The following is a 25,410-nucleotide window of genomic DNA, read 5'->3' as shown; positions in this document are numbered from 1 at the left end:
AAGCAAGTTGTTGCTTCAGGACTGATCTGTGTCAACACCTGGACTAAGGATAGAGTGTGAAGTAACCGAACGCGTTGACAACTTCACTTATCTCGGAAGTCTGATCAGCCCTAATGGGTTGGTGCTTGGTGAAATCTTTACATGGATTCAAAAGGCTCGTTTGGCTTTTGACAGCTTACGCCACCTATGATGAAAGCAAGATATCCGTCTATCAATTAAAGGACGAGTATAGTCTACAGAAGTCCATTCTGTTTTACTTGACGTTTGCAAAACGTCACCATTAAGAGTGGAAAATACTCGTAAACTACTAATATTTGATCACAGATGTCTTAGAAATACTGCTCGCATCTGTTGGGATCACCTGATAGGTAATAGTGAGGTTAGACACAGGATATTAGGGAATGATGGTAAATCAGATGATAAGGTTGTGAATTTTCATCAACTGAGATGGTTGGGCTACATGTTGCGTATGCCTGAGTGCCGATTACCACGACGTGCAGTGCTGACTAGTGTTGGGGATGGTTGGAAGAAAGTTAGGGTTGGCCAAACCAAAACGTGGAATCAGTGCTTGAGATCACTGACTTTTGGTTCGAGCCATGTTGGTGGATGCAGACTACTTGGTTGGGGTCCGCGTGACTATCGAAACTAATGATTGGGGACTCTATGTGACATGGCTGGGAATCGATCACAATGGCATGGGTGTATACACTCTCTATCTTCCCTTAAACTAAGAGATTAAAATCGCTTCATATCCTTCTTTCAACGTACTAATTCATTCTTTCTGTAATATATCCTTATATGCGATTCTTCTTTTATATATTACCACCATTGAATTAACTACTCCTATGAATCCAGTGTTCATCTTGCTGCACCAATGCGGTATGGCAACTTTGACCGATGCATATATGTGCCTGGTCCTATGTTGTAGCTGACTGACTGATATAATACAGGAAGAAAGAATTAGAAAGAAAGGTATAAAGTAATTTGAATCTCACGATTTAAGAGAAGAAAAAGAGTGTATACACCCACGACATTGTGATCGATTCTCAACCACGTCACACAGAATCTCAAACCATTAGTTACGATAGTCACGCGGACCCCAACCAAGTAGTCTGCATCCACCAACATGGCTCGAACTAAAAGTCAGTGATCTCAAGCACTGATTCCACGTTTTGGTTTGGCCAACCCTAACTTTCTTCCAACCATCCCCAACACTAGTCAGCACTGCACGTCGTGGTAATCGGCACTCAGGCATACGCAACATGTAGCCCAACCATCTCAGTTGATGAAAATTCACAACCTTATCATCTGATTTACCATCATTCCCTAATATCCTGTGTCTAACCTCACTATTACCTATCAGGTGATCCCAACAGATGCGAGCAGTATTTCTAAGACATCTGTGATCAAATATTAGTAGTTTACGAGTATTTTCCACTCTTAATGGTGACGTTTTGCAAACGTCAAACCACCTTTTTGAATATTTGAGCCACTAAATAAATGAAATTTCATTTTTATTTTCGACGAAAATATAATGGCAAGAACGCCAGACAAATAATATCGGTGAATATAAGAGAAAAATAATATGGGACAATTTGATGGAAGCGGTCGGACATATTTATATATACAAGTGTACTGAAATCATTAGAAAGTAAACAAACTATCGAAATGTGGAATTTCAATGCTGAGAAATGTGGCAGGAAATAGTAAACAGTTGTATAGAGTGAATATGACAATACACATAAGGAAATAAAACCAAAAATGTGGTGGTTCTGTGTATACAATTGATGGTTTATTCAATGTCAAACAATATTTAGATGAAATTAAAGTAGCTAAGATAATACCGAAAAAGATTTTCAGTAATTTTAAAAATTAAATGGATACTTTCATGGGGACTAAGTATAGTTTAAAGGGAAGTTTCATTATGAAATGATGTAACCAGATGGAGATTGAAATTCAGAAAGCATTCGTACATAGAGTACCAACTAAGCGAATTTTATAAGTATGCATCTCACGAGAATAAAAACTCTTGGGTATCATAGGCATGAACTGTTGAGCAGTTAAAAACAAACAGTTCTCTTTATTTTAAAACGTTTATTTATGTTAGTTCGTGATGAAAAAAGTCCCTTCGAAAACTACAAAGCAATTAAGCGAGTTTATGTATTTTACAAGAAAAATATAGAGTGAAATTGGTGAAGTTCACAAAGAAATTTAAACCAGTTATCTTTAGATAATTAACTTATTGACTCTTTTATTCAAGATTCAATTACTGTGAAATCAATTCACCAATTCTTTTGTGTATACGACTAGTATTTTATCGATTGAGGATATTTGAAATAGGTTAATTATTACTTTTTATTAAAATTAGATATCAAAAGACAATGACTTTGTGGTGTGTGCTACTTATGTTGACAGATATAAGTAGTATATGAAGCCAATTGAAAGTGGAATGCCTGACTGCAGAAGGTTGAAAAGATCGAATATAAGATAACAGGAACAGAGAGCGATTGGTATGGAAATGAAGAAACAATAAGGTCTGAGACAATTGCTGAACATTTTGCAAATGAAATATTGAACGTAAGGTATTCACATTTTACCAAACGAATCTGAACATTTGGCTATCCCATTTGTGTTCTCGTTAATTGTTGTTTAATATTTTACAAAACTTAACTACACTTAGGCTACAAAAATTGCAATCTAATTTAATTACATACTAGTTTCATCAAATAAATAAAGGGAATTTTTATAAAGTAATTTCAATGTGTTTGGATAGCAAGAGATCGAAGAATACGATGGAAAAATGTTATTTTTTTTTTTCAAAAATAAGTAATTTTAAATTTGTCTATACGATAGCGGAAATGATTGGATTTAAAGAACTTTACTACGTAGCGGTTGAATAATCTTTTTTTAAAGAAATACTCTGAATAATAGTTATCTAGTGAGAAGTAAAACTTATAAATTATTTTGAAGAGATAGTTTTCATTTTGGATATGATAGTATTTGAACGAATAGTCATCTATAATCATGAAGTATTGAATAATCGTTTCATTTCTCACTACAAATACGGACAAAATGAGTACCAAAAGTTGGTTAGGTCTCATAGAAGACATGTTACTTAAAGAAACTACTGGATTATAATTTGATATTTCACATTGTTAATAACACCCATCAACATGATTGACTGCATTAGAACGTCTATTATAAGAATTTCACCAAATAATTTTTTGGAAAGTAATTTTTAATTATTAAACAATAACATTTAGGTGGATTTATTTCAAATCTTCTATAAAAAATTATAGTTTACTCTTATCCTTTACAAATTTCATAATGTTCAACTGAAGCACATATGTGCCAGATTCTAAGTTGAACATGACAAGACGCACATGTAATACCGTGTACCCATAGTTTTACGTGTTCATGTGTTTTACAGAATATAACAGCTACATTAAACGCCTTGAGGTATCACTTTTCTACAAATAAATAAGGTTTAAAGTTAACACAACCGTGATACAGACAATACCAGAAGATTATTTCAATTATTATTAGGTTTCTCTTTTGAATTTTGATTGAATGACAGCTTTTTTGATCAGATTTTATGCCCATATAAACGAAAATCGATCATCATTCACAAAGACATTTTATGATTAAGATTATCAATAACATATTAATTTGTATCGATTTACCTTCACCAACCGATCATGATAAAGGTTATTGGATCAAGATGAGAACACATAGTAAAAAAATTAAAAGAGGAAATAAACTGAACAACAATTTTCCACAGTATGGATGTTTACATTTTGAAATTGATTCTAACAAAAGACTTTTTACATGGGTCAGTTCAAAAGCAAGTTTACCTACTGTAGTAATGCGTAGGATTAAATAGTATATGACCTTTCAAACTTGTCGGAAATACACTTACGATATTTTTCTATATTCATAAATAAACAATTCAAGTGAATTCGGATACAGTTTGTAAAAGGTTAAAAAATCAATACTATTGGGACTATGATAAACCATACCATGTAAAAACAAGTAAACTGTAATAAATAACACAGTAGTATTAGTTTAGAAAAGGGCACTATGCAGTAATGAATTGTAGATCCCATATTTAATTTGATTATAGGGGGTGGGGTGAGGAAGTTGGATTAAAAGTATGAATATTACTATTAATCTCTTTGGTTACAGTTCTGATAAGATTATTTTTTTCTGTTTCAAAGAAAACGAATAATTTTCCACTACTCACCTTGTCATAGGATCCAGTTTATAATCATGAAAATTCGATGGCATATTCTGAGCGGTTGTTTGACTTAAATGTTGATAAACTGATTCACGTTGTGCAATCACTTTTAATGGATGCATACCAGACGCAAGTAATGAAACAGACCAGGCAGCATCAAGTGCAGACATAAAGCCTAATGCACAGCCACTACCAGTAGGCCAAAATGGCTAAAATATGAAAAAAGTGTATAAGTACATATTAATAAAAAAATAGATAGTTGAAAGTTAGACGAGTTTAAAAAAAAAGTGATGACCAAGCAGCTAAACAAATTAATTACATACAAAAAGATAAAGCTAGACGTAAATATTATTATTATTATTATTAAGTATAAAGAATTTCGTACCGAATAGTTTGGAAAATAATTTTATTGAAATGTTTGTTCATTACAATATACACATAGTAATACACAAAGAAGTTGGGGAAACAAGTAGTGCCAAAAAAAAACATGCGGATAAGCGTGAATTGAATGTTTTAAATAAATGTTATTCATTATTGAAAAGAAAAACTAATTGCAAATTAAAATTTCGAGGTGAATTTAATAACACACTGACTTCAGTGTAAAAACTGTTTGTTACAAGAGAGTACTGAACAGCTGTTTCTTCCCAGCCTACATCCTAGTATATATATATGAATTCATGAAGGTGTTAGTGGATAAGGTTTAAAAATAATAATGAAGTTGAGTGACTCTTAAAATGAACTTGAGGAACTCTTGACGTCATTTAAACAATCAGAAAAACAGCAATTAAGAACGAATGATAAAAACAATATCTAACGAAATAATTTACAGCGAACACGCATTGCATCGTCATAATATAGTTTCTGAAGTTCGCTCAATAGGTCCTACTGTTTTGAATTTCAAATTGTTTGTATAGATTGAGCCTAAACTTAATTCTAACCCTGAACACGATCCTAGACTGAAACCTAATCCTCACCATAATATTAATCCAAACAAACATTGTAAAGAAATTTCATCCTAGTTCTCTTTTGTTTGCATTCACTGCATTCTCGAGACAGCAGTTACGATTTCTATTTTGTTGAAATGAATCATTACACGATCAATAGTCAACATCTAACATTTGATATATACACGGTTACCTTAAAGTAGCTGTCTCGTTGATGATTAGCTCATCGGGACAGTTAAATTTAATCCTGTTGCTGTGCGGAGAAAAAAACCTGAACCACTTAGTATTAAAAGTTAAAAATTGCTATCCTACAGAAAATAAATTTGAGAAATAAGCTTCAGTTCACCTTGGTTGTGTATACAAACTGACTATCACTAATGGGTCACAACGGTGAATATTTATTAATAAAATAAAAAACGAATAACCAGATAATAGTATAAAGGTTTCTCATACAATAGGAACTTCGATTGCATGTATACATCAATGAAACTAGATAACTAGTGTTGAAAACATGATTGAAATAATTAAATTTTGATCTAATATCATTGTTTGTATAGGATGATATTTCAACATCTTGACAATTTACCAGTAACCCTTGTAGTCATATTGATCATGGTCATGAATTGTCTGACAAACAGTTTTAACTGATCAATTTTATACATACATTTTTAGTGGTAAAGCAATTTATTTTTACACTGAGAGTAACAAAATGAGTCATCAGTATAGTATTTTCAGTAGCCATTGGAAACTAATTTTCAAAGTTATAAACATTAAATTATTCTGATTTGATTAGAAATGACTTGATACAATGAAACTATATGAAAATATTTTAAAGATAAATACCTACAAATTAAAATCTCTAGAAAAAGAAACATATTAGTGTAGAGCTTTGATGACGAACTAATTGAAAGGAAATATTTCTTTGTTCAACTTGTCTTTTTAATGTTTCAATGGGAATATTTAATGAATTGAAAATGAAGATTAATAGATTTTAACAACCTAAAAAACTAAGTTACTGTTATGTTAATCTATACTAAATAGGAAAGTTGAACACTTCCAAGCTGGATCCATTAGGACGTTATAAATAAGTAATTAGTGGCTATCAATCATAGCTCAAATATGATCATAATGACGTTGATGAATGTACAATTTATTATTGAAAATGTGAATATTTTATTATTTTTCTTCTGATCTTGATGTTTAATTCTTGTTGAGGTGTTGAAACATGATTCAATTAACGTTTGTTAAGATTTCTAAGTTGTTCCTTTTATTTGAGGTATTATTCACACCCTCAAAATCTTATATATAGTAACTAATGTTACGTCGAACATATTCTTATATGAAAACAAGCGTCAATTTTTTCAGTATAAACTAAGACATCTAGAACTTGAGCATACACTTTTAATCCGATTCCCCCCCCCCAAAAAAACGGGTTTTAGTTGACAGGGTGTATGTGGGCATGTGGGAAAAAGAGAGATAGCAGCAGCTCAGTTATAATGTACAGATTCATAAACTCTACTTGAGCAACAATTTTTGTGTGAGCACCAAATATACAATTTGGGGTTTAAAGTTGCGGACTGGTGAGTGAAAAGTGAACTCTTCAACCACTAAACCTACAACTCAACCAATTGACAATGTTAGATATCTTTACTGAAAGCATATGTAGATACAGTTTTCTATACCATTAGACAATGGAAAAAGGATAAAGAACAGAAAAGCTTATTGTTAATATAAAAAATTAATGTTAAAAAGCGAACTATTAAAAATAGACATATCACAGATTGTTAATCATATCTAATGCATTGAATGTATTAATCATCATTTTGTTGTTTTCTCAAAAATACTTTAAAAAAAGCCTTAAACTTAATGATAAACATAGTTTTGAAACTAACAGACTTGAAAGTCACCCAATTGATTGTTTGAATTTTTTACATAACCATGTACACAACTCTTTAGTCAGTTTCACATTCCTACGATGTTATTACTATGTAACTTTAGAATATGAATTAATAAAATGTCTATAGTACACTAAGCCAAATTATGAATACATCTGCATTTGTAACTCGTGTGTTATTAATCCAACCAAACATTACTAAAATTTTCACGGCTTGAATACTCAGCTGATCTTAAGTACACACCTCCGACTTTGCTAGTAGGGATCGAACCCAAGAAATTTGATTTCATTAGTGAACGCTTAACCTTTAAATTAACGAGTCAGAATCCAATGGTTTACATATTGAACTTCTATCAATTCTTAACATCACGTAACAATCTTTCAATGTCATCAGTTTAATGTTTCCGCTGAAATTCGATTGGCGGAATAAAGATTAGGAAGTGACAAAAAGTGTACAAAGAATAATGAACTGAGTAAGGATGAACATGCTACCACCAGTAAGAAATATAGGTCTTGTATATATATATATATATATATATATATATATATATATATATATATATATAGAGAGAGAGAGAGAGAGAGGTTAACCAAAGACCATAAACAGAAAATGATTAATTTTTCACAAAAAGATATAGGCACTCAGACATTAAAAAAATCGGCAAATGTTTGCACAGAAATCTATTCGTTTAAGTGCAGATTAATATCATTCTCATTACTTCACAAGATTTACAAGTTTAACAAATTATTTAACATTGCCTTCGCACTACATTACTTTTGTAGATAATTTCTAAAATCATGATGAATTTGCTTTACAGGATACCGATTTTCATATAGAAATTTCAACTAGAGTAATTTGATTTAATTCAATACCGTTACATTAGAACGGAAATTGAAAGAATGGCGACGCCCAGAACTAATTTCTGAATTTTAATTATATATATTCTTATTGTATAATTATTAAGAAACTGGATTACTACGTCTATGTATTTTATCTATCATAAATTACTGTCATACGAGTTACTATCCTTATTCCATTTCCAGTCTATTACTCAATGTCCTTTAATCATAGCCACTTTTGGCTTATTGACGTATAATTTTTATTTTGTATTTTATGGTGCGATGCAATCCGGTACGTCTGTTTGAAACATAGCTACCGTAGAGGTTGGTTGCTACCTTCCGAACCAAGGCTAGGCATAGAGAGAAGTTAGAGTGTAGTAATCCAATAAGAACCTAGCTGCCGGCTCTAGGTCAGCATTGTTGGTCGGGCGTGTAATTGGTAAAGTCAGAGAAATTGAGCTATAGAGTACATTAGAGATCAAACTAGATTTAGGATTCAGGCTAGTGACTGAGCATGTGATGTTGATCAGCGAGTTTCAAGACATAACATATACTATTTAGAATAAGTTGTTTTTAAGATTTTACTTAAAACCAGTGAAGAAACCGATTCTTTGAGAGATATTTCGAGGAAAATTAACATTAGAGCAATTAAGTATTTGTGGGTCTTAGCACTAACATTATGTCATCTTTATTATATGATAACACAATAGACTATATCATATAAATATAATGCATATTGTATACTCTAGAATGGTACTATCCAGTGTCGTGCCAGGTGAGTGATGATTGGTGGAACGGATTATTGAATTTTGCGAAGTAGAAAAATCGATTATAAATCAATTATAGGATAACATCAAACTGTGATGAATTGATCAACGAATAACTATCAAATATTAAATAAAAACAATAATTATATTTTTCTAAAAATTCTTACTTCATATAATCCATCACCAATAAGACATTGTAATAAAAGACAATGATTCTTTTCCAATATATTACATGAATATTCTGCTGCAAACATTCGTGTAAAATCAAATATATCTACATCAGGTTCGCCGTATGAATTCAATGCAAAATCTAAACGTGTCAATGCTCCATTGGTTACATATGAAGCCGTTTCTTTCGCATACGCTTGTAAAGCTTTCTTATCCACATTATTTTTACTTAATAAACTGACCGAATCATCTCGATCCTTTGACATTAATTAATGATGATGTTAATGAGAAGTTTTTGAAGAAAAAAAAGAATTTGAGATGAGCATAGGTAAATAGAAAGTACAAACATGCACGAAAACGTAACACATACACATTTAGTTATATTAAAAAATAACTAAGAAACTAGGATGACAGAGTTATTCAGTGGTTCCTGGTTTTCAATGGTTTTCTAGAGAAGAGAGGTCCACGATGTAAACTATATTTATTTATTTGAACACATAAATAATGGTACAAAGGAGCACCCAATACGTATGAGTCACACACAACACTTGATTTGGATGTGGGCTATGATTCTGCCCTAGTGCCTAGACCGAAGTAGATGATGTTCTTACGGGCCACACCCGAGCCTTCCACTCAAAGGTCTAACCCACAAGGCAGTGGAGCAACGTCAGAAAATGAAGTCCCAGGTAGCAGGTGACCAACGGCTGGTTCACATGCCACTTGTTCCTTCAGGATACTGGAATCCATGTGCACTATTGGTATGTAACCAGGATTTTCCAACTCTCCTAGGTGGATCTTCTATATTCACCAACCCGGCCAAAGCGGCGGACATTCGCTTCCCGTTCTCTCGATTCCGTAAACAACAGTAATTCCGCGTGAAGGCAGTGAGTAGGACTTGCTTCCTTCTTCTGAATTATTCATGTTCCTTTTTTCTCTTTCCAAATTTATTTCACTGGATTATATTCCTTAAATAACATCTTCAAATCCTAATGTCTCCGTGTACTGTTTATACTCTTACTACCTCTATCACTATGGGATTCGAACCGAAAATTGTATCTCTGTGTAATTGTGGTATGGCGACTCGAAGTGATGTACGTACGTACGAAGTTCTACGTTGATGACTGACCGATATATATATATGATTATTTGTATCGCTGTCGTTTACATTTCTATATACAATCGAACACAAATTAAATTAAACAGTCCCCTTAATTCAGAATAGTCAACTAGCACATAGAAATTCAAGGCATTTCAAAGAACACTTATTCATTTCTGAAACTATACTTTTAAGGAAACTTTACCATTAGAAATGTAATTCACCTACCAAGTACGGATATGTGTACTTGACTATAATGCACAGATTAGATGTGTATGCAGTCTGATGACACTAACTGGCCGCTCAGACTAAAGTAGATAAAGCAAACTTCAAATGAGCAAATTCAGTAGTTGGACATTAAGCACATTCTGATGAATAAATTACTAGGTTAACCCTACCATACCACACTATCAAGTTAATCCATCATAATTAAGATAACATAGGAAAATTAGTATGTAAGTTGTTTATCATAGAAATCCTTTTTTAGGTAGTTTTCATCAACAAAATACTGCTATTATTTATCCTAAGAAATTATTTAAGAGCAGAAATAAAGCCTTGTTTTGTATGAAAAAAATGATGAAATGCAAGGATAATAACAAAGAGCACAATAGAACATGAAAAAAGTGAACACGACAGACAATATTTTTTATATAACGATAAAATAAACAAATAAGAAAGTTAAAATAAAAAACCGCATCAATTTGTATCTATGTGTGTGTGTGATAAAAAAATTTAATGAGAACATAATAACTAATAAAGCATAGAATAAGGAAATATGCACAGAATAATAATAAGTAATTATAAGGACAGTTAACCATAATCAACATAAACTCTGGAAAACATGTTGCACGGTAAGATGTTAGAGGAAATATTAAGAAAGTGGATGCTATAATAAAAAAAATGTATAAGGACTGAACTGATTGACATATATCATAGATAAATCTATGTGTAATGATTAAAAGACATATATGTAGAAGTAATTGGATAAAACCTCGAAAAAGGAAAAAATATTGATCAGAAAAAGTTAGAAAATAACAAACTTTTATTAGTAATCGCTTATTTTCCCTCTTTTTCTCTTTAGGCGAACAAACAAAAAGAAATAGTAGGAAGAGCGGTAACTTTTAGAATTAAGCAGTAACCATGTCTGCATTCAGATTATTTTTACAGACTGTCAAATGATGCTACATTTATTACAGGCTAGTAATCGTTGTACTCATTGATATCAGTATCACCTTCGATTCATTGTACAGGATTGAGCTCAGACAATTGGCAGAAGAACAGTGTGTCCAGGAAGTTTACAGACATGAAAGATTTGTAAAACAAAAGGTTAGGGAATGAAGTAGTGGAAGTCCGATCAGCTGAAATAAGTTGGTGTCTGACGAAATCACTGCACGGATTCAAAAGGCTCGTTTGGCTTTTGCCAACTTACGTCACCTATGACGAAAGCAAGATATCCGTTTATCAATTAAAGGACGAGTATAGTCGACAGCAGTTCATTCTGTTTTACTTGACGTTTGCAAAACGTCACCATTAAGAGTGGAAAATACTCGTAAACTACTAATATTTGATCACAGATGTCTTAGAAATACTGCTCGCATCTGTTGGGATCACCTGATAGGTAATAGTGAGGTTAGACACAGGATATTAGGGAATGATGGTAAATCAGATGATAAGGTTGTGAATTTTCATCAACTGAGATGGTTGGGCTACATGTTGCGTATGCCTGAGTGCCGATTACCACGACGTGCAGTGCTGACTAGTGTTGGGGATGGTTGGAAGAAAGTTAGGGTTGGCCAAACCAAAACGTGGAATCAGTGCTTGAGATCACTGACTTTTGGTTCGAGCCATGTTGGTGGATGCAGACTACTTGGTTGGGGTCCGCGTGACTATCGTAACTAATGGTTTGAGATTCTGTGTGACGTGGTTGAGAATCGATCACAATGTCGTGGGTGTATACACTCTTTTTCTTCTCTTAAATCGTGAGATTCAAATTACTTTATACCTTTCTTTCTAATTCTTTCTTCCTGTATTATATCGTTGTACGAAATCCTTCTTTTGTATATTACTACCATTCAAGTAACTGCTTCTATGAATTTGGTGTTCATCTTGTTGTGCTAATGAGGTATGGCAACTTGGACTGATGCATACATGCACCTGGTCCTACGTTGTAGCTGACTGACTGGTGTTCTCTGTGTGGGATTTTGCGTTTTTCCTTGTGTATGTTGAAGTCTACTGATGCAGAGGCTGCTGATACACTGGCTGTTTTCACCTGCATTTGTTCGTGCAAATGGGATGGAAGAGCAAGGTCCGAAGGCGAAGTCGTACTGCTGGCTGTACAAAGGTGTGACAACAGTAAGGCGCTTCCTTCGGACAACCAGCATAACAGCGATGCTGCCTTTTCACAAAGGAAGGGTGGGTTTAGAAAAGATCGACCCTAAAAATTTACACCTCATCTTATCCCACGGATATTCTTCTCCGGCGGTAAGGTTTCAACAAGTACGGAGCTAACATGAAAATTACTCATAAAAAGGTCTTGTGTGACCGGATTCAAGCAGCAGGCTTGCACAGTGTGGGCAACCGAGAAGTGATAACCACCCTCATACCTTTAACATCACTCAGGATCACTGTATTCATAATCAATCTCCCTCACTTTTCCTCTGTTCTTGAATCTCTGTGATTGGCTTGCTTTGACCGGTCTGGTTTAGCATAATTTCCTGTTAGTTTTTCGTTGTGTCATACAGTAGTTTGATATTTCCTTCTCTCACAGCTGTTTCCATTGTCACTGCGATGTTAGTCTTGGCGTATAAATTTGTGACTATACACCAGTTTTGTTCTATTTTGCTGTAACTTGGCACATCTGAACGGAGAATCTTAGGTGTTTATCTCTCTCTCTCCCCAGTATCATCTCCGAAGGATTGCTTATGTACTGCAACAACATTAAATAATATGTTATTCCAAGCTGGAAGTATGTGGAAAAATCAGGGGCGGTGAGTATTGAACAAGGAGTAGTGGAGTGACAGATAGCTCATAGTAGTAACTGGAACTTGTTGGTTCCTCACAGCCACATGAATGTGCTTCTGAAGACTAAGTAACACTTTTTTCCTATTCAATTATATATTAATTACCAAGTTTCTTTTTAAAAATTACCAAGCATCCAACGAGCTTGAGTTATTTACAAAAATATGCCACAAGTATAATTCAATGATGTTGCAAAACGTCCACTACTTGTGAGTGGCACAGCTTCTAACACATAAGAAGTGATCAAAATTTATCATATATAAAAAGTTTGTGTATAGACTGTAAACAAATACTTTATGTTGATAACCTCTGAATACTTCTGTCTCTGTAAAATAATATATAGTACAAACCATATAATATTTGGATAATCCTCTTATCAGAACAATATGATTTTTAATAATATGAGAAGTCTGTAGAATTTTATATTTTGCACTATAGACTGAACTTTGTTAGACAACCACTGAAAAGCAGGAATCATTCAACAGCTTTTTTGATCCCAGAATATGAGTTAGCCGTAATGCACATTCACGACCCCACCGGAGTTCAATTACGGAACCTTCAGGCTTTGAGGCAAACGGTCAACTTCTAAACCACTAAATTGGCATTTAATTTTTGACATATCCACTTTTAAAGAATGATCACCGGGCAGAACTAGCTAACATGAGTTGTTTACAGTAAACAAACCTTTTTAGATAAGTAGAATGATATAATCAGACAAGCAATAAGTAATGTTATTTGTTACATTTCATGATCTGATATACTGAACTTACTTGTTTTAATACACCTTTTGCTAAAAGACTATGTTTTTTAGCTGTCATAACAAAATAATGCGTTTCATCTTTGTAATAAACAATATTCTCCAAATCAATACCGGTCTCTGTGGCTAAACGTGAAAAAAATGATTGATTGAAAATACGAGCAACACCGCTAATCTCTTCTACTTGTGCTTCAGCTGGTGTATGATAATTTATAAAATTCACAGTAATTGCAATAGCTAAACGACATCGTAGTTCTTTACATGGGAAACCTGAAATAAGTTAAGCAATGGATTTTACGATTGAATTCATCAAAAAATTTTCAGAAAAAATCAGTATTATAAGTAAAAATTGGCCTTATTCTAGACATCATAATCTTTTATTGAACTTCGAGAAAACTATTTCTAAAATAATCCCAAGTAATTACAAGGATAATGTTTAGTTTAAAGGGCTTTTGTATTGATTGGTTCAATTCACAGTTTGTATTTGATACAGATTGAATTAAGTTAGAACATTAAAGAAAATAGAAAAACAGGACAGTCGATTCACCCTATTATGAGACTCCTCAGCAGCATACATCCACAACCCTACTATGTCGGGATAAATATCAAGCAAAGTTTAACTTTCGGAACGGTCCTCTTTAAAGTTATTGTTTATACTTTTGTTGTATAATTACCAAACACTTCGACTACTATATTCTTTTATTCCCCTACTTGTAAGATTTTTTTTAAAAATTATAAACTATTATTGTGTGTTTTGCCTATTCCAAGTTACGGTAAATTTATTACGGACTTATTACGCAGTCCTCTTCTGTTTATGGCATAGTTATACTGACGTTCGAATTCCTTAATGCTGAAGTGTAGTCAGGATTTTACTCTATATTGTATGAGTGCTTTATAAATTTGATCTGCATAATTAAAGGTTAAGTGATTATTGTGTTGTGTTCTATTCTAGCAAGCGAGTGTCAGTCAGTGTTATTCTCGGCTGTTATCTCACTATTATCGTGCCACTGGTAATACATATTATTTTGTAAACTCGTGATTATTTCTTACTACTATTTGTAGTGCTCTACACTACACTGATAATTTCTGTCAGTTTGCTGATTTAACGAGAGTTCACATTCAGCTAATCATTCGGTTACTCAATAATAATAATAATAATAATAATAATAATAATAATAATAATAATAATAATAATAATAATAATAATAATAAGGCAATTATGTGGATAAGGAATGTTTTGATAACTTCATTCCACAAAATGATAATAAATGATATAAGAAGTTCATTCGCATACTAATTTATGCAGTCCGACAAATGAATTTCAATCGTACATTAAAGTCTAGACAATTTAATAATGGACAGTTTTAAGATACTTTTTTATGATAAAAAAACACAAAGAGAAATTTCGGGAATGAAATGAAACTGAACAAAAAAAAAGTTTATTGATGAAGTTAGTAGTTAATGTCCTTTTTAAACGGGGATTAATTACATAACTTTAATTCTATTTAGCAAAATATTATTCAGGGCGGAAATAGAATAAATATACACGTATAGTGGGGAAAATGAAATTTTACACTGATTGATCACTGAGCAGTTACCAGTGTCATGCTTGTATAAGCCTTAGAGATGATTAAAGTCTATCGGTTAAACTGAAATTTGCCCACTAGCCTAAGTGACTCGACACGCCGTTTACAATATCTTGATGTAAAGTGATCGGAAGTAAAGCTCTGGTTATAGGTTTCGTGCTATCTGGCACTTGTCAGCACGAGATTCGTTATGCTCAGTCTTGTTAGACGTCAACTGCCGACCAACTATTTCAGCAGTAACAACTACTTCCAACCATCAAAGTGAAAGCGAAATTATATATATATATATATATATATATAAGCGTAGACAAAGCCTGTCCATTAACTCCTTAGGATGAGTTAAATTATTTGAAACTCTGGAATCACTTAACAACTTATTTGTAAATGTTTGACGTCTGATTACGTGTCCACTGGATGGAAGATTCTAAACATAGTTTATCATTACTGATGCAATACAATAATCAAATCAGATTGTATTCACAACGAAAAAACGTTAACACTTAAACATAAAAGAGCACAGACCAATCTATCAACAGGTGGTTCAACACCAATATGACAAGTTTTCAAAAATTTGCTTTAAATCCCACATAGCAAGAAACATACCAAGAAGAGATTAAGATACCGAGCCATTGATTAATAAATAAATGTTCTGACTGATAAGAATGACTGCTTTATCTTTGTTCAATTCATATTTTCCTATTGTTTTGCTATCATTTGATTGACTGTTATCTTCGATAAATACATCGAGACAGTTCTACTGTACGAAGGTGAAACTTCGAAAACTGCCACAACCAAAAAGTACAAGTATTTCCAAACAATTGTCTACGCAAGACGCTTAATATCTGTTGGCCGGATACCCTCAGCAACAGCTTACTGTGGGAGTGAGCAAACTGACTTCCAGCTGAGGAGGAAATTGGAAAAAGACGTTGGAAGTGGATAGGACACACTGAGGGAATCATCAAACTACATCACGAGACAAGCGGTTGTCTGGAATCCTGAAGGGAAACGAAAAAGGGAAGGCCAAAGAACACAGTGTGCCGCGAATTCGAAGCAGATATAAAAGGATTTCCAGGACAGAGTTGGATGGAGAATGCTAGTGAGCGGCCTATGCTCCTCCATGAGGGGTATCAGGCGTATGTAAGTAAGTAAGTTTACATACTACTTACGCGAATCATTTGTTCCTGATTTGAGTTGTGTAGAAGCCTGGTAGAATAATGCTGGATGGGTATCTCATTTGTTTACTTATTTATAATAATAATAGTAATGATAATAATAATAATAATAATAATATTATTATTATTATTATTATTATTATTATTATACTTTGAACACATAAATAATGGTACAAAGGAGCACCCAATACGTATGAGTCACACACAACACTTGATTTGGATGTGGGCTATGATTCTGCCCTAGTGCCTAGACCGAAGTAGATGATGTTCTTACGGGCCACACCCGAGCCTTCCACTCAAAGGTCTAACCCACAAGGCAGTGGAGCAACGTCAGAAAATGAAGTCCCAGGTAGCAGGTGACCAACGGCTGGTTCACATGCCACTTGTTCCTTCAGGATACTGGAATCCATGTGCACTATTGGTATGTAACCAGGATTTTCCAACTCTCCTAGGTGGATCTTCTATATTCACCAACCCGGCCAAAGCGGCGGACATTCGCTTCCCGTCCTCTCAATTCCGTAAACAACAGTAATTCCGCATGAAGGCAGTGAGTAGAACTTCCTTGGCAGTGGCTGTATATGCGTGACCATACCAGGGCGTTTGAGGGCGATATACAACGGGTGAACCGTATAACCAGAAAATTTTTTCGTTGTTCATGCTAAGCAATTTAGTGTCCCTTCAGTGTAAAGGAGAAACACGAGCGTCAATTTATATATCGGACCAACCCTAGTTATTCGTATTTTGAAATCACTGAGATCTCCCTCCATCAGTCGCTTTTTTATAATTTTATGAAAGGGGATAAATGAATTTATTAACACATGCAAGTTGATTTCTTAGCAATACAACATTTTTAGAATCTATAACTTAGTAACTTCAGTAGTCAGCCTTCAGACATTGAATAGTGGTGCAAGTAAACTGTGAGCAACCAAAAATAAGCACTGTAAAAAATCAGCAAATTATTTTTCATAAATTTGCAGTAACACGAAAACAATATTAACACCTATAACTTGCCTAGACAACTGCGTTTACCATCTGCAGCGATTAAAACATCAAAATGAAAATTTCTCAATACGAATAATTCTGGCTTTAGTTTAGCTCGCCAACCAAATCGTTTTACATTTTCCTGCCAATGTTCTTTCTTTTCTTTATCACCATTTACATAATATTCTGATACACGTGTATCTTTATGCCGTAACGGGGAGTGATGACGATGATTGCCACTAGATTTATTGACAAAATTATTCACTGTATTAATGTTGTCAGTCATATGGTCGATATTTACATATTTTTTCTCACCATTTTGATTGGGAATACTAAGTGATTTTGTACGTGGTGAACAAGGTGCATTTAATTTTGTGTCGTGATAGAATGTCGGTAATTCTACAATAGGGTAAATGAATATTGAACACAAAGAAAGTAGACAAATAAAAAGAAGTAGAGATTTAATGAGTCCATAATATCGTAGCAAAAGTGGAATAAAAAACTTCAATAAAATGGGTCAAAGCATGTAAAGATAATGATGAACTAGCTTCCTTTCACAATTGTTACGTTGGGAATGGTTGTTGTGATCACTTTAAACAAAAATATTCAACACACATTATTCTATCACTTAGTACATACTATCTTATACCACAAAACACCAGACAGTAGTGATGATAGATAGGATCCCCAGTTTATAACACGCAAAGGATCTTTTAAATGAGGTTTGCAGTGCGTTCAATAGACCGAACATTTTTTAGATTAGTACGTTTAAGATTGCATTAATTATCGACTGATTTCAGACAGAATTGATGGACGGGAAAGCCTATTCTGTGGGAGTAGTTTAAGCGTGAAAATTAGGCGCACAGCAGATCAGTTTCAAATCAATGGTAGCTTCTCTGGCTGTGTTGCTGAATGGTTTAAGGTATCGGATGAAGACCAGCATTCACAGATTTATATAAAATTTTAGTTCACATAGAATATTTATTGATTATTACTGACTGTTGACACAATAATGTAGTATTTTTTTCCTACGAAAATCAGTTGTGAACGTATAAACGGTACCTCAATAGCTAATTTAATAACTGCTATGTTAAGGAGAAACATTGTATTAAGTTTTCCTATGATCAATGTTGTGTGTACTTGAATGATGTGCACATAAATTAATCACAAAAATTTATTTCGAGAAAAATAAGCCCCATTCCACCAACCATAGACTAACTGGGATTTGATATTAGTTTATATTATAATTCACGTTAGGGAAATGAAAAGAAATGGACATGGTAAAGATAAATTGAGATAACAATGTTAGGAAGACTAATTTATCTAGTTTTTGTTAATAAACAGAAAAATTTATTCCACATAAATATAATCGCAATGATAACTTATTAAATCATATTACTGAACGATTCTAGAAATCTCTTTTGATTGGTTGTCATCACTTTCAGTTGACCAGTGGGTCAAGATTGTTTCTTATATATATAGGTCCAATCGCTCGGAGATAATCGTTGAAACATCGTGTATGTTAGTAGCCGTACTACCGAATACGCACTAGTTTGACGTGTCAGAAGAAACCTAATTTTTCGTAATTAGAAACTACTGTAGGTCCAAGTGAAGTTATCGCAATATTTGGCTAATAATGACTATTTAGGTGAGGAACTTAATATGAAATCTAACTCAAAATGAGTGAATCAAGTCAGTGAATGAAAAGTATGAAAAAAATAAACTATTTTGTGATTTGAAGGTAATAAGGAGTGCATAAACGCCACCAACAACGTCACTTAAAGTTACTAATTCTAATCAGAAGGCCTATATGTTTCACAACGAGGCTTAGTCCAACAAACTATTTTTCTATAGGTATCACTGCCTCATAGTTTAAAATAAATTGAGCATCGAGAAGAAAGTTAATAATAAATATAATTTTGTTATATCCCAATAGGTAGAAAAATTATATTTATAACGTTTCACGACTTTAGATAAGCCACTTCTTCAGAGTAAGTAAGTAACCGAATTAATTTAACACAAGTATAAATAGTACTCATTGGGATATAACAAATATATATATATATATATATATATATATATAATTTTTCTTTGTAGGTTACAAATCCCCCCCGCGTCCCTATTACAAAACATCTCTTTGCCGATCGAATTTGAAACAAAACTGACGAGAAGAAATTATGAAAATACCAACCCTTGAGTTTGATGCAAATGTGCAAACTCGGTGTAGGTGCAAAGCCCGAAATTTCTACACTCGATATTATTTGTGTGTAGGGGTGTGGTGACAAACACCATTCGCAAGTTAAAGGGTCAAACAATTATGTAATTGCTTTGTTGTAGCTGAAAAATCCTCTCTATCCCTTCGGTCAACAAATTGTATTAAAAGTGACCATAACCCTAACATTCTTATCAATCCCACTATTATTATTACAAAGATATTCCAAGTTGAATGGTTTCCTTAAGACAGAATAATTCTTTATTTAATAAGATCTTTGGGTAAGCTGGATTACGAATACTTGGCGTTTAATGAGGATAACAAATTAAAATAAATAAAGCGTGTTTCCATTAGGAAAACGGATAGTAGTTATTTGGAATAACAAACTGCCGCTGGCAATAATAATAATAATAATAATAATAACAATAAAAGACGGACTATTAGTATCGGGAGGATTGTGAAGAATATTAAATTTTATAATTTATACCATAAACTGCTCTTAATTACCCAAACAATGAAAACCAGAAAGCACTGGATAGCTGTTTTTTCTCAAGGCAGTACTCATCCACAAACCCACCGAATCTTCAGGTCTTGAGAAGAGCTATTTCGGATATCATTGATGAGTTACTGACAAACAACTGAGACACCTGAAAATCCTAGGTTCAATCTTCAATAACATCTTGGATGTTCATAACTAAGGAGTTCCATGCTAAGACGAAGTAACTGCGCGTGCTAAAAACTGTAAGTTTCAACAATTTCCAAAAGCCTATTACACTAATAATACCCAGGTGCTCAATACTGAATAGTTGATAAATGGATCTCCGAAATTCAGGATAAAAGTTTGGGTCGATAGAATTCAACCACTTGTAACTTGAAATGTATATTGCCGATGGATGATCGGAGATCGTCGATTGATAACATAAGCTATGTGGATTTCGAGAAATTAACTACTTTACTCTAAAGTGTAGAGTTCTAAAAGTAACCTGGATATTTCATGAGTGTTAAAGCTTTTAGGCACGATATTGCGTAAGGTTGTGAGTGCAAAATTTATTTGTGTGAATAGATCATTTAAAGCGTTTTGTTGTTATCTATATCACTCAGTATTAATTGTATCAAAAAGATTTTCGCAATTACAGACTGACACGTTTTAATTAAGAAGAATCAACTTTTTCATAAGTTTTATTTAATCAAACGAAAAGCGATAAATTTCAAATAAAAAGTGTCAATAATATAGGTGCTTACTTCTGGTGATATGCAACAATCGATATGACAGAGTATATGCGAATTTGTCAGGGAAAAAATAATTGTATTAGACTATCAATGATATCAATAAACGAACAGTAAAAACACTTTCTAGTTCTTGATTATAATTACTGTAAAGATATTATGGATGATATAAAGAATAAATCATGACTAACTGAGCGTACTGGATAAAAATTTGAAAGTTAGGAAGACTGGAGATTGTGTTGTATAGAAAAACCACTTTTTAGCGTTAAAGTAACGTGTATTACTAACTAACCTATTCAAGATCAATTAGACAACATTCAACCCAAACAAACACACGGTAAATCAACATTCAGTCAACTGGAATACCGTTGTAATCTATATGAATTAGGTACAAAATAAGGACGGTGTGATATTCTTAAAGTATATATAATACACAATACGATGAAAATCACATGCAAATGAGAAAAAAAGAAAGGAAAACAGGTATCAATTGAGTAGTATTGCTACACTACAAGAATTGTTGTTAATGATAAACTTCACAGGTTGTAAAATTAATTTAGATCAACTCCAATAATTGAAAAGCTATAGAAGATATCTTTGGAACACAACTCTGCATATTCAAGGTTGTACAATTAATATACTTCACACTGAAATAATAATAATTTTAGTTCGACTTTGATTTTAATGATTTTCATTTCATGAATATTATATAGTAATGAAGTTTTAGAGGAATGCCAATTTTATCAGTTATGATACAATTAGTGAAAAATATAAGCTTTATATTGGATAAACATTACGAAACACATGATTAATATCTGACATGATTATCTGATGGTACAGTGTTTATTGGTTTGTGTAAAAGTTGAATAAAACAAAATTCACAGACTAAATTAATCTAATGTAAAAAAAAGTTTTCCAATTTGTCATTTCGACGTAGGGATATGCTTTAAAATATAAATGACTTCATTGAAATAAGAATGACAATAGTGTATTTGTATGGTAAACAAACTACATTATCTGTCTGAAATCTAAACAATTACATCTGTTTAAATGACGGTAGTTAGACCATATTATTTTCAGTTAGAGTTGTCAACTGAGGGAAAAAAGAGTGAACAACCTTTGAGAGTGACTGTCTCACCAAAACATGCGTGGATTTGTATTAATTATTTATATGTACTATTGGATCCCCACCTGGTGATCTAGAGGTTAAGCATCCACGCTCAAAGTCGTAGGCGCGCACTGCTGAAGAGTCCGAAACGGCCGTTCAGTGCTTTCAGGTTTGTAGTGGGTGTCTAACTTTGATCGATTCATGATTGCAATGAAATTCAACAATCTTTACAACCCTATACTGATAAATATGCAGTGATAATGTTCAAAATCACAAAGCTGAACGATAATACAGTAAGTAAAATAAAAAACAATAGACTATTTACATCAAATACGATATCGTGTTTACCAGCACTATTGTAAGTTTTACGTACAAATAATTTTTTTCAATCAATTTGTGTCACTCATAATAACTGTATTCGTAATGACTATAAATTTCGACTAACTGGGCTATCACAAGTACACATGATTATTTTTATTATTTATTGCATGTTATGAATCCACCCTTTGTCTAGAATAGGGATGAAACAATTCAAATCTAATTATAACGTTACGTTATAAATACTCACATGGGCGAATTGTCGAAAAAACACGGTCAGACTGTAGGGTTAGTTATAAACTGACAGTTTTTATTAGCCTGTATTGGTTCCTTTAAGTTAACTTGAGGTCACTGTTTCCCTATTCAAGAAATTGCTTAACAGAGTTAGTCGGTCTCTTATTTTAATCCAATTGGCATACTGGGTAATTTTAATTACTTTGGAAAAACTTGTGGGCTGTTGTTCACAATTTTTTCATATTTAATAAGTCATTTTTTATAACTCATTTAATTGATGAGTGCTATCCGAGTATAATTTCCATAGGGGATTCAATTTCAAGCTCTATCGTGTTTATGTTTACTATTTAGCATGTTCGAGCTGTGCGACACTAGCATGTTTACAACAGATAGTTCAGGTATTCCCGAGACGATTAGATAGAAATCTTCGGAAAAATTAGATTCAAATTAGAAGTAGTCACCGACTGAATGAACTAAAGCTAACTCAAACATCTTAGTTGAACTCACTTAATGAACATCAAAAACGTTGCGTATAGTCTAAGCTAGTTGCGTTTTCAGGATTTATGGAGCCATAGTTTCGATCAAGCTCAAGGTAATAATCATTTATTTCTGCATTTAATACTGATTTTGACTCCTTGCTAAGTTTTACTCTATACCCTAAAAATTCATATTTTTAGGAAAGTATAAATTTATTGTTATCGCGGAATTTTCAACTATTAATAGTCATTTTAATCACAGACAATTTTAAGTTTGAGATAATGTAAAAATCTTTAAAGTATAATTCGGGTAGAATATCGTTACCGTTATTATTAGGTGCGATCAATCAAAAACAAGTCTGATCATGTCAGTGTCATGTCATTCCGTTCAAGGCGATTTATATGAGACATGTTTGTATATTTGTGTGTATAGTAAGGTATGAAATAAATGTGACATTTGTGGTGAGAAAGGATGGAGTTTGATTTGTATGTAAAATAACATTGAAATGTGAAAAGAATCAGACATGGTAGCTTGGATAGGTAGTCCAAGTCGGATGGATAGTGAGGTCTTCTTTTCTATTGAGGCAGTAGGAATAAGCATTGTATGGAAAGCTTCTTTCTTTGTAGTTGGAAGAGCCTTTTTGTATTATTTTGATGTTTTTTATATCCATTTGATGGTTGTTGAAAATGGCATGAACTCCTATTGCCGATTTAATTTGGAGTCTTGGCAGTTCTACGGGATTATAAATCATATAAATCACCTTGAACGGAACGGCATGACATTGACTTGGTCAAACCTGTTTTTGACTGATCGCGCCTAATATTCTTGCTTTGTTCCTTTGTAATTTTGAAACGCGTTACTTTAATTTGGTTATATATTCTCCGAAGAAATGGATTACACTGAGTCACGAAACATCAGAAAATTTAATTTTTTTACTCGTTGGGATATTACAAATATATTATTTTTATTTATAACAATCCCCTCAATGCTCAATTTATGTGAACTTATCAAGTCGAGACTTGGTAATCATACCTACAAACCCCCAAATGCCCTGGTACGGCCGAGAGTGAGGAGAGTCCACTCACCCTCTCGGAATGCTCTCACATGGACACGCGTATATAGCCTCTGCCAGGGAAGTTCTACACACTGCCTTCTCGTGGCATTACTGTTGTTGACAAAATTGAGAGAACAAGAAGCGAATGTCCGGTGCTTTAACCAGGTTGGTGGACATGGAGAGTCCACCTAGGGCAGTTTGAAAACCCTGATTCCAAACCAACGGTGCACGTCGGCTCCAGTATCATGAAGGAAAAATGGCTCATGAACCAATCGTTGGTCACCGGCTACCATGGGACTGCATCTCCCCACGATGCTCCACTGCCTTGTGAATCAGAGCTTTGGGTCGAGAGCTCGGGTGTGGCCTCCTAAGAAAACCACTTGCTTCGGTTTGGGCACCCGGGCAGTATCACAGCCCTCACATAATTCAAATGAGATTTTTGTGGCGCATATATATTTGGTGCCCCATTGTACCAATATCTATGTGATTAAATAATAATAATAATAATAATAATAATAATAATAATAATAATAATACCTACAAACTCATTAATTGTAATGTGAGTTTGCATATGGATCATGAAAAACATGGTATATTTCTAAGGTCATATAAAAGTTTTAACCTAATTTAACATGTTGCTAATCATCAGACTTAAAAAGATAAGGATAAGTGTTGCATAGTGGACAAATAATTCGACAAATTTGATTGCTTACAGCATTACATTTATTTAACAAAAGTAAAATCTGCCGACAAACCGCGTCCTGTATTCCATGCTAGCTACATTCCATCTGTTCTATATCAATTTGTCTGTTCTATGGATGGACAATGGAATTGATAATTGAATTGTTGGACTTAGCGTAAATCAGAGCAGCTCTTAGATAAGGTATAATTCATAGGCGAATTGGACATTTCATACTAAGGTTAAACTGAAATAATATCCTAGAAAAAATATTTTAGTAATTGTGTTCAATTCTTTGTCCTCTAACACTAGGGTAATCTATATTATCTATATGTCCAAATCACTACGTCAATTATGTACGGTTTAGCAGACACAGATAAGTATATTGATGAGGAAAAAGGGAAAAGAACAAAGAAATAAACAAGTAGGAGTGTAGCATACTACCCAACCATTGAGAAATCTTTCGACACTGTATGTATGACTCATACAAATTATAATGGTTGAACTTCAATGATGCTAAACCACCACTTCCACTTGTCTGAGTTAAATTACCATAGGTAAAATAAATTTGAACATGTGACTAAATAGCCTAGATTCACCACAATGTCTCTGCCATGACAACTGAATTAAAGTCTCATTTG

General features: G+C 33.3%; 1 protein-coding gene across 2 annotated transcripts in view; it reads right to left on the bottom strand.

Annotated features, from left to right (window-relative positions):
- Positions 1-25,410, bottom strand: part of MICAL3_1 ([F-actin]-monooxygenase mical3) — a 99,381-nt gene that overhangs the window by 46,718 nt on the left and 27,253 nt on the right. For both annotated transcript variants that reach the window (XM_051218843.1, XM_051218844.1), the window contains exons 6-9: positions 17,491-17,859; positions 13,735-13,991; positions 8,850-9,107; positions 4,244-4,446 (exon numbers count right to left, since the gene is read on the bottom strand). In XM_051218843.1, the coding sequence (XP_051072314.1) occupies positions 4,244-4,446; positions 8,850-9,107; positions 13,735-13,991; positions 17,491-17,859 (1,087 nt within the window). The remainder of the gene's footprint in view (positions 1-4,243; positions 4,447-8,849; positions 9,108-13,734; positions 13,992-17,490; positions 17,860-25,410) is intronic.

Source organism: Schistosoma haematobium, chromosome ZW (assembly GCF_000699445.3).
Source record: "Schistosoma haematobium chromosome ZW, whole genome shotgun sequence".
Classification (NCBI taxonomy): domain Eukaryota; kingdom Metazoa; phylum Platyhelminthes; class Trematoda; order Strigeidida; family Schistosomatidae; genus Schistosoma; species Schistosoma haematobium.
The sequence above is the reverse complement of the archived record's forward strand: the minus strand, read 5'-3'. Positions and strand labels throughout refer to the sequence as shown.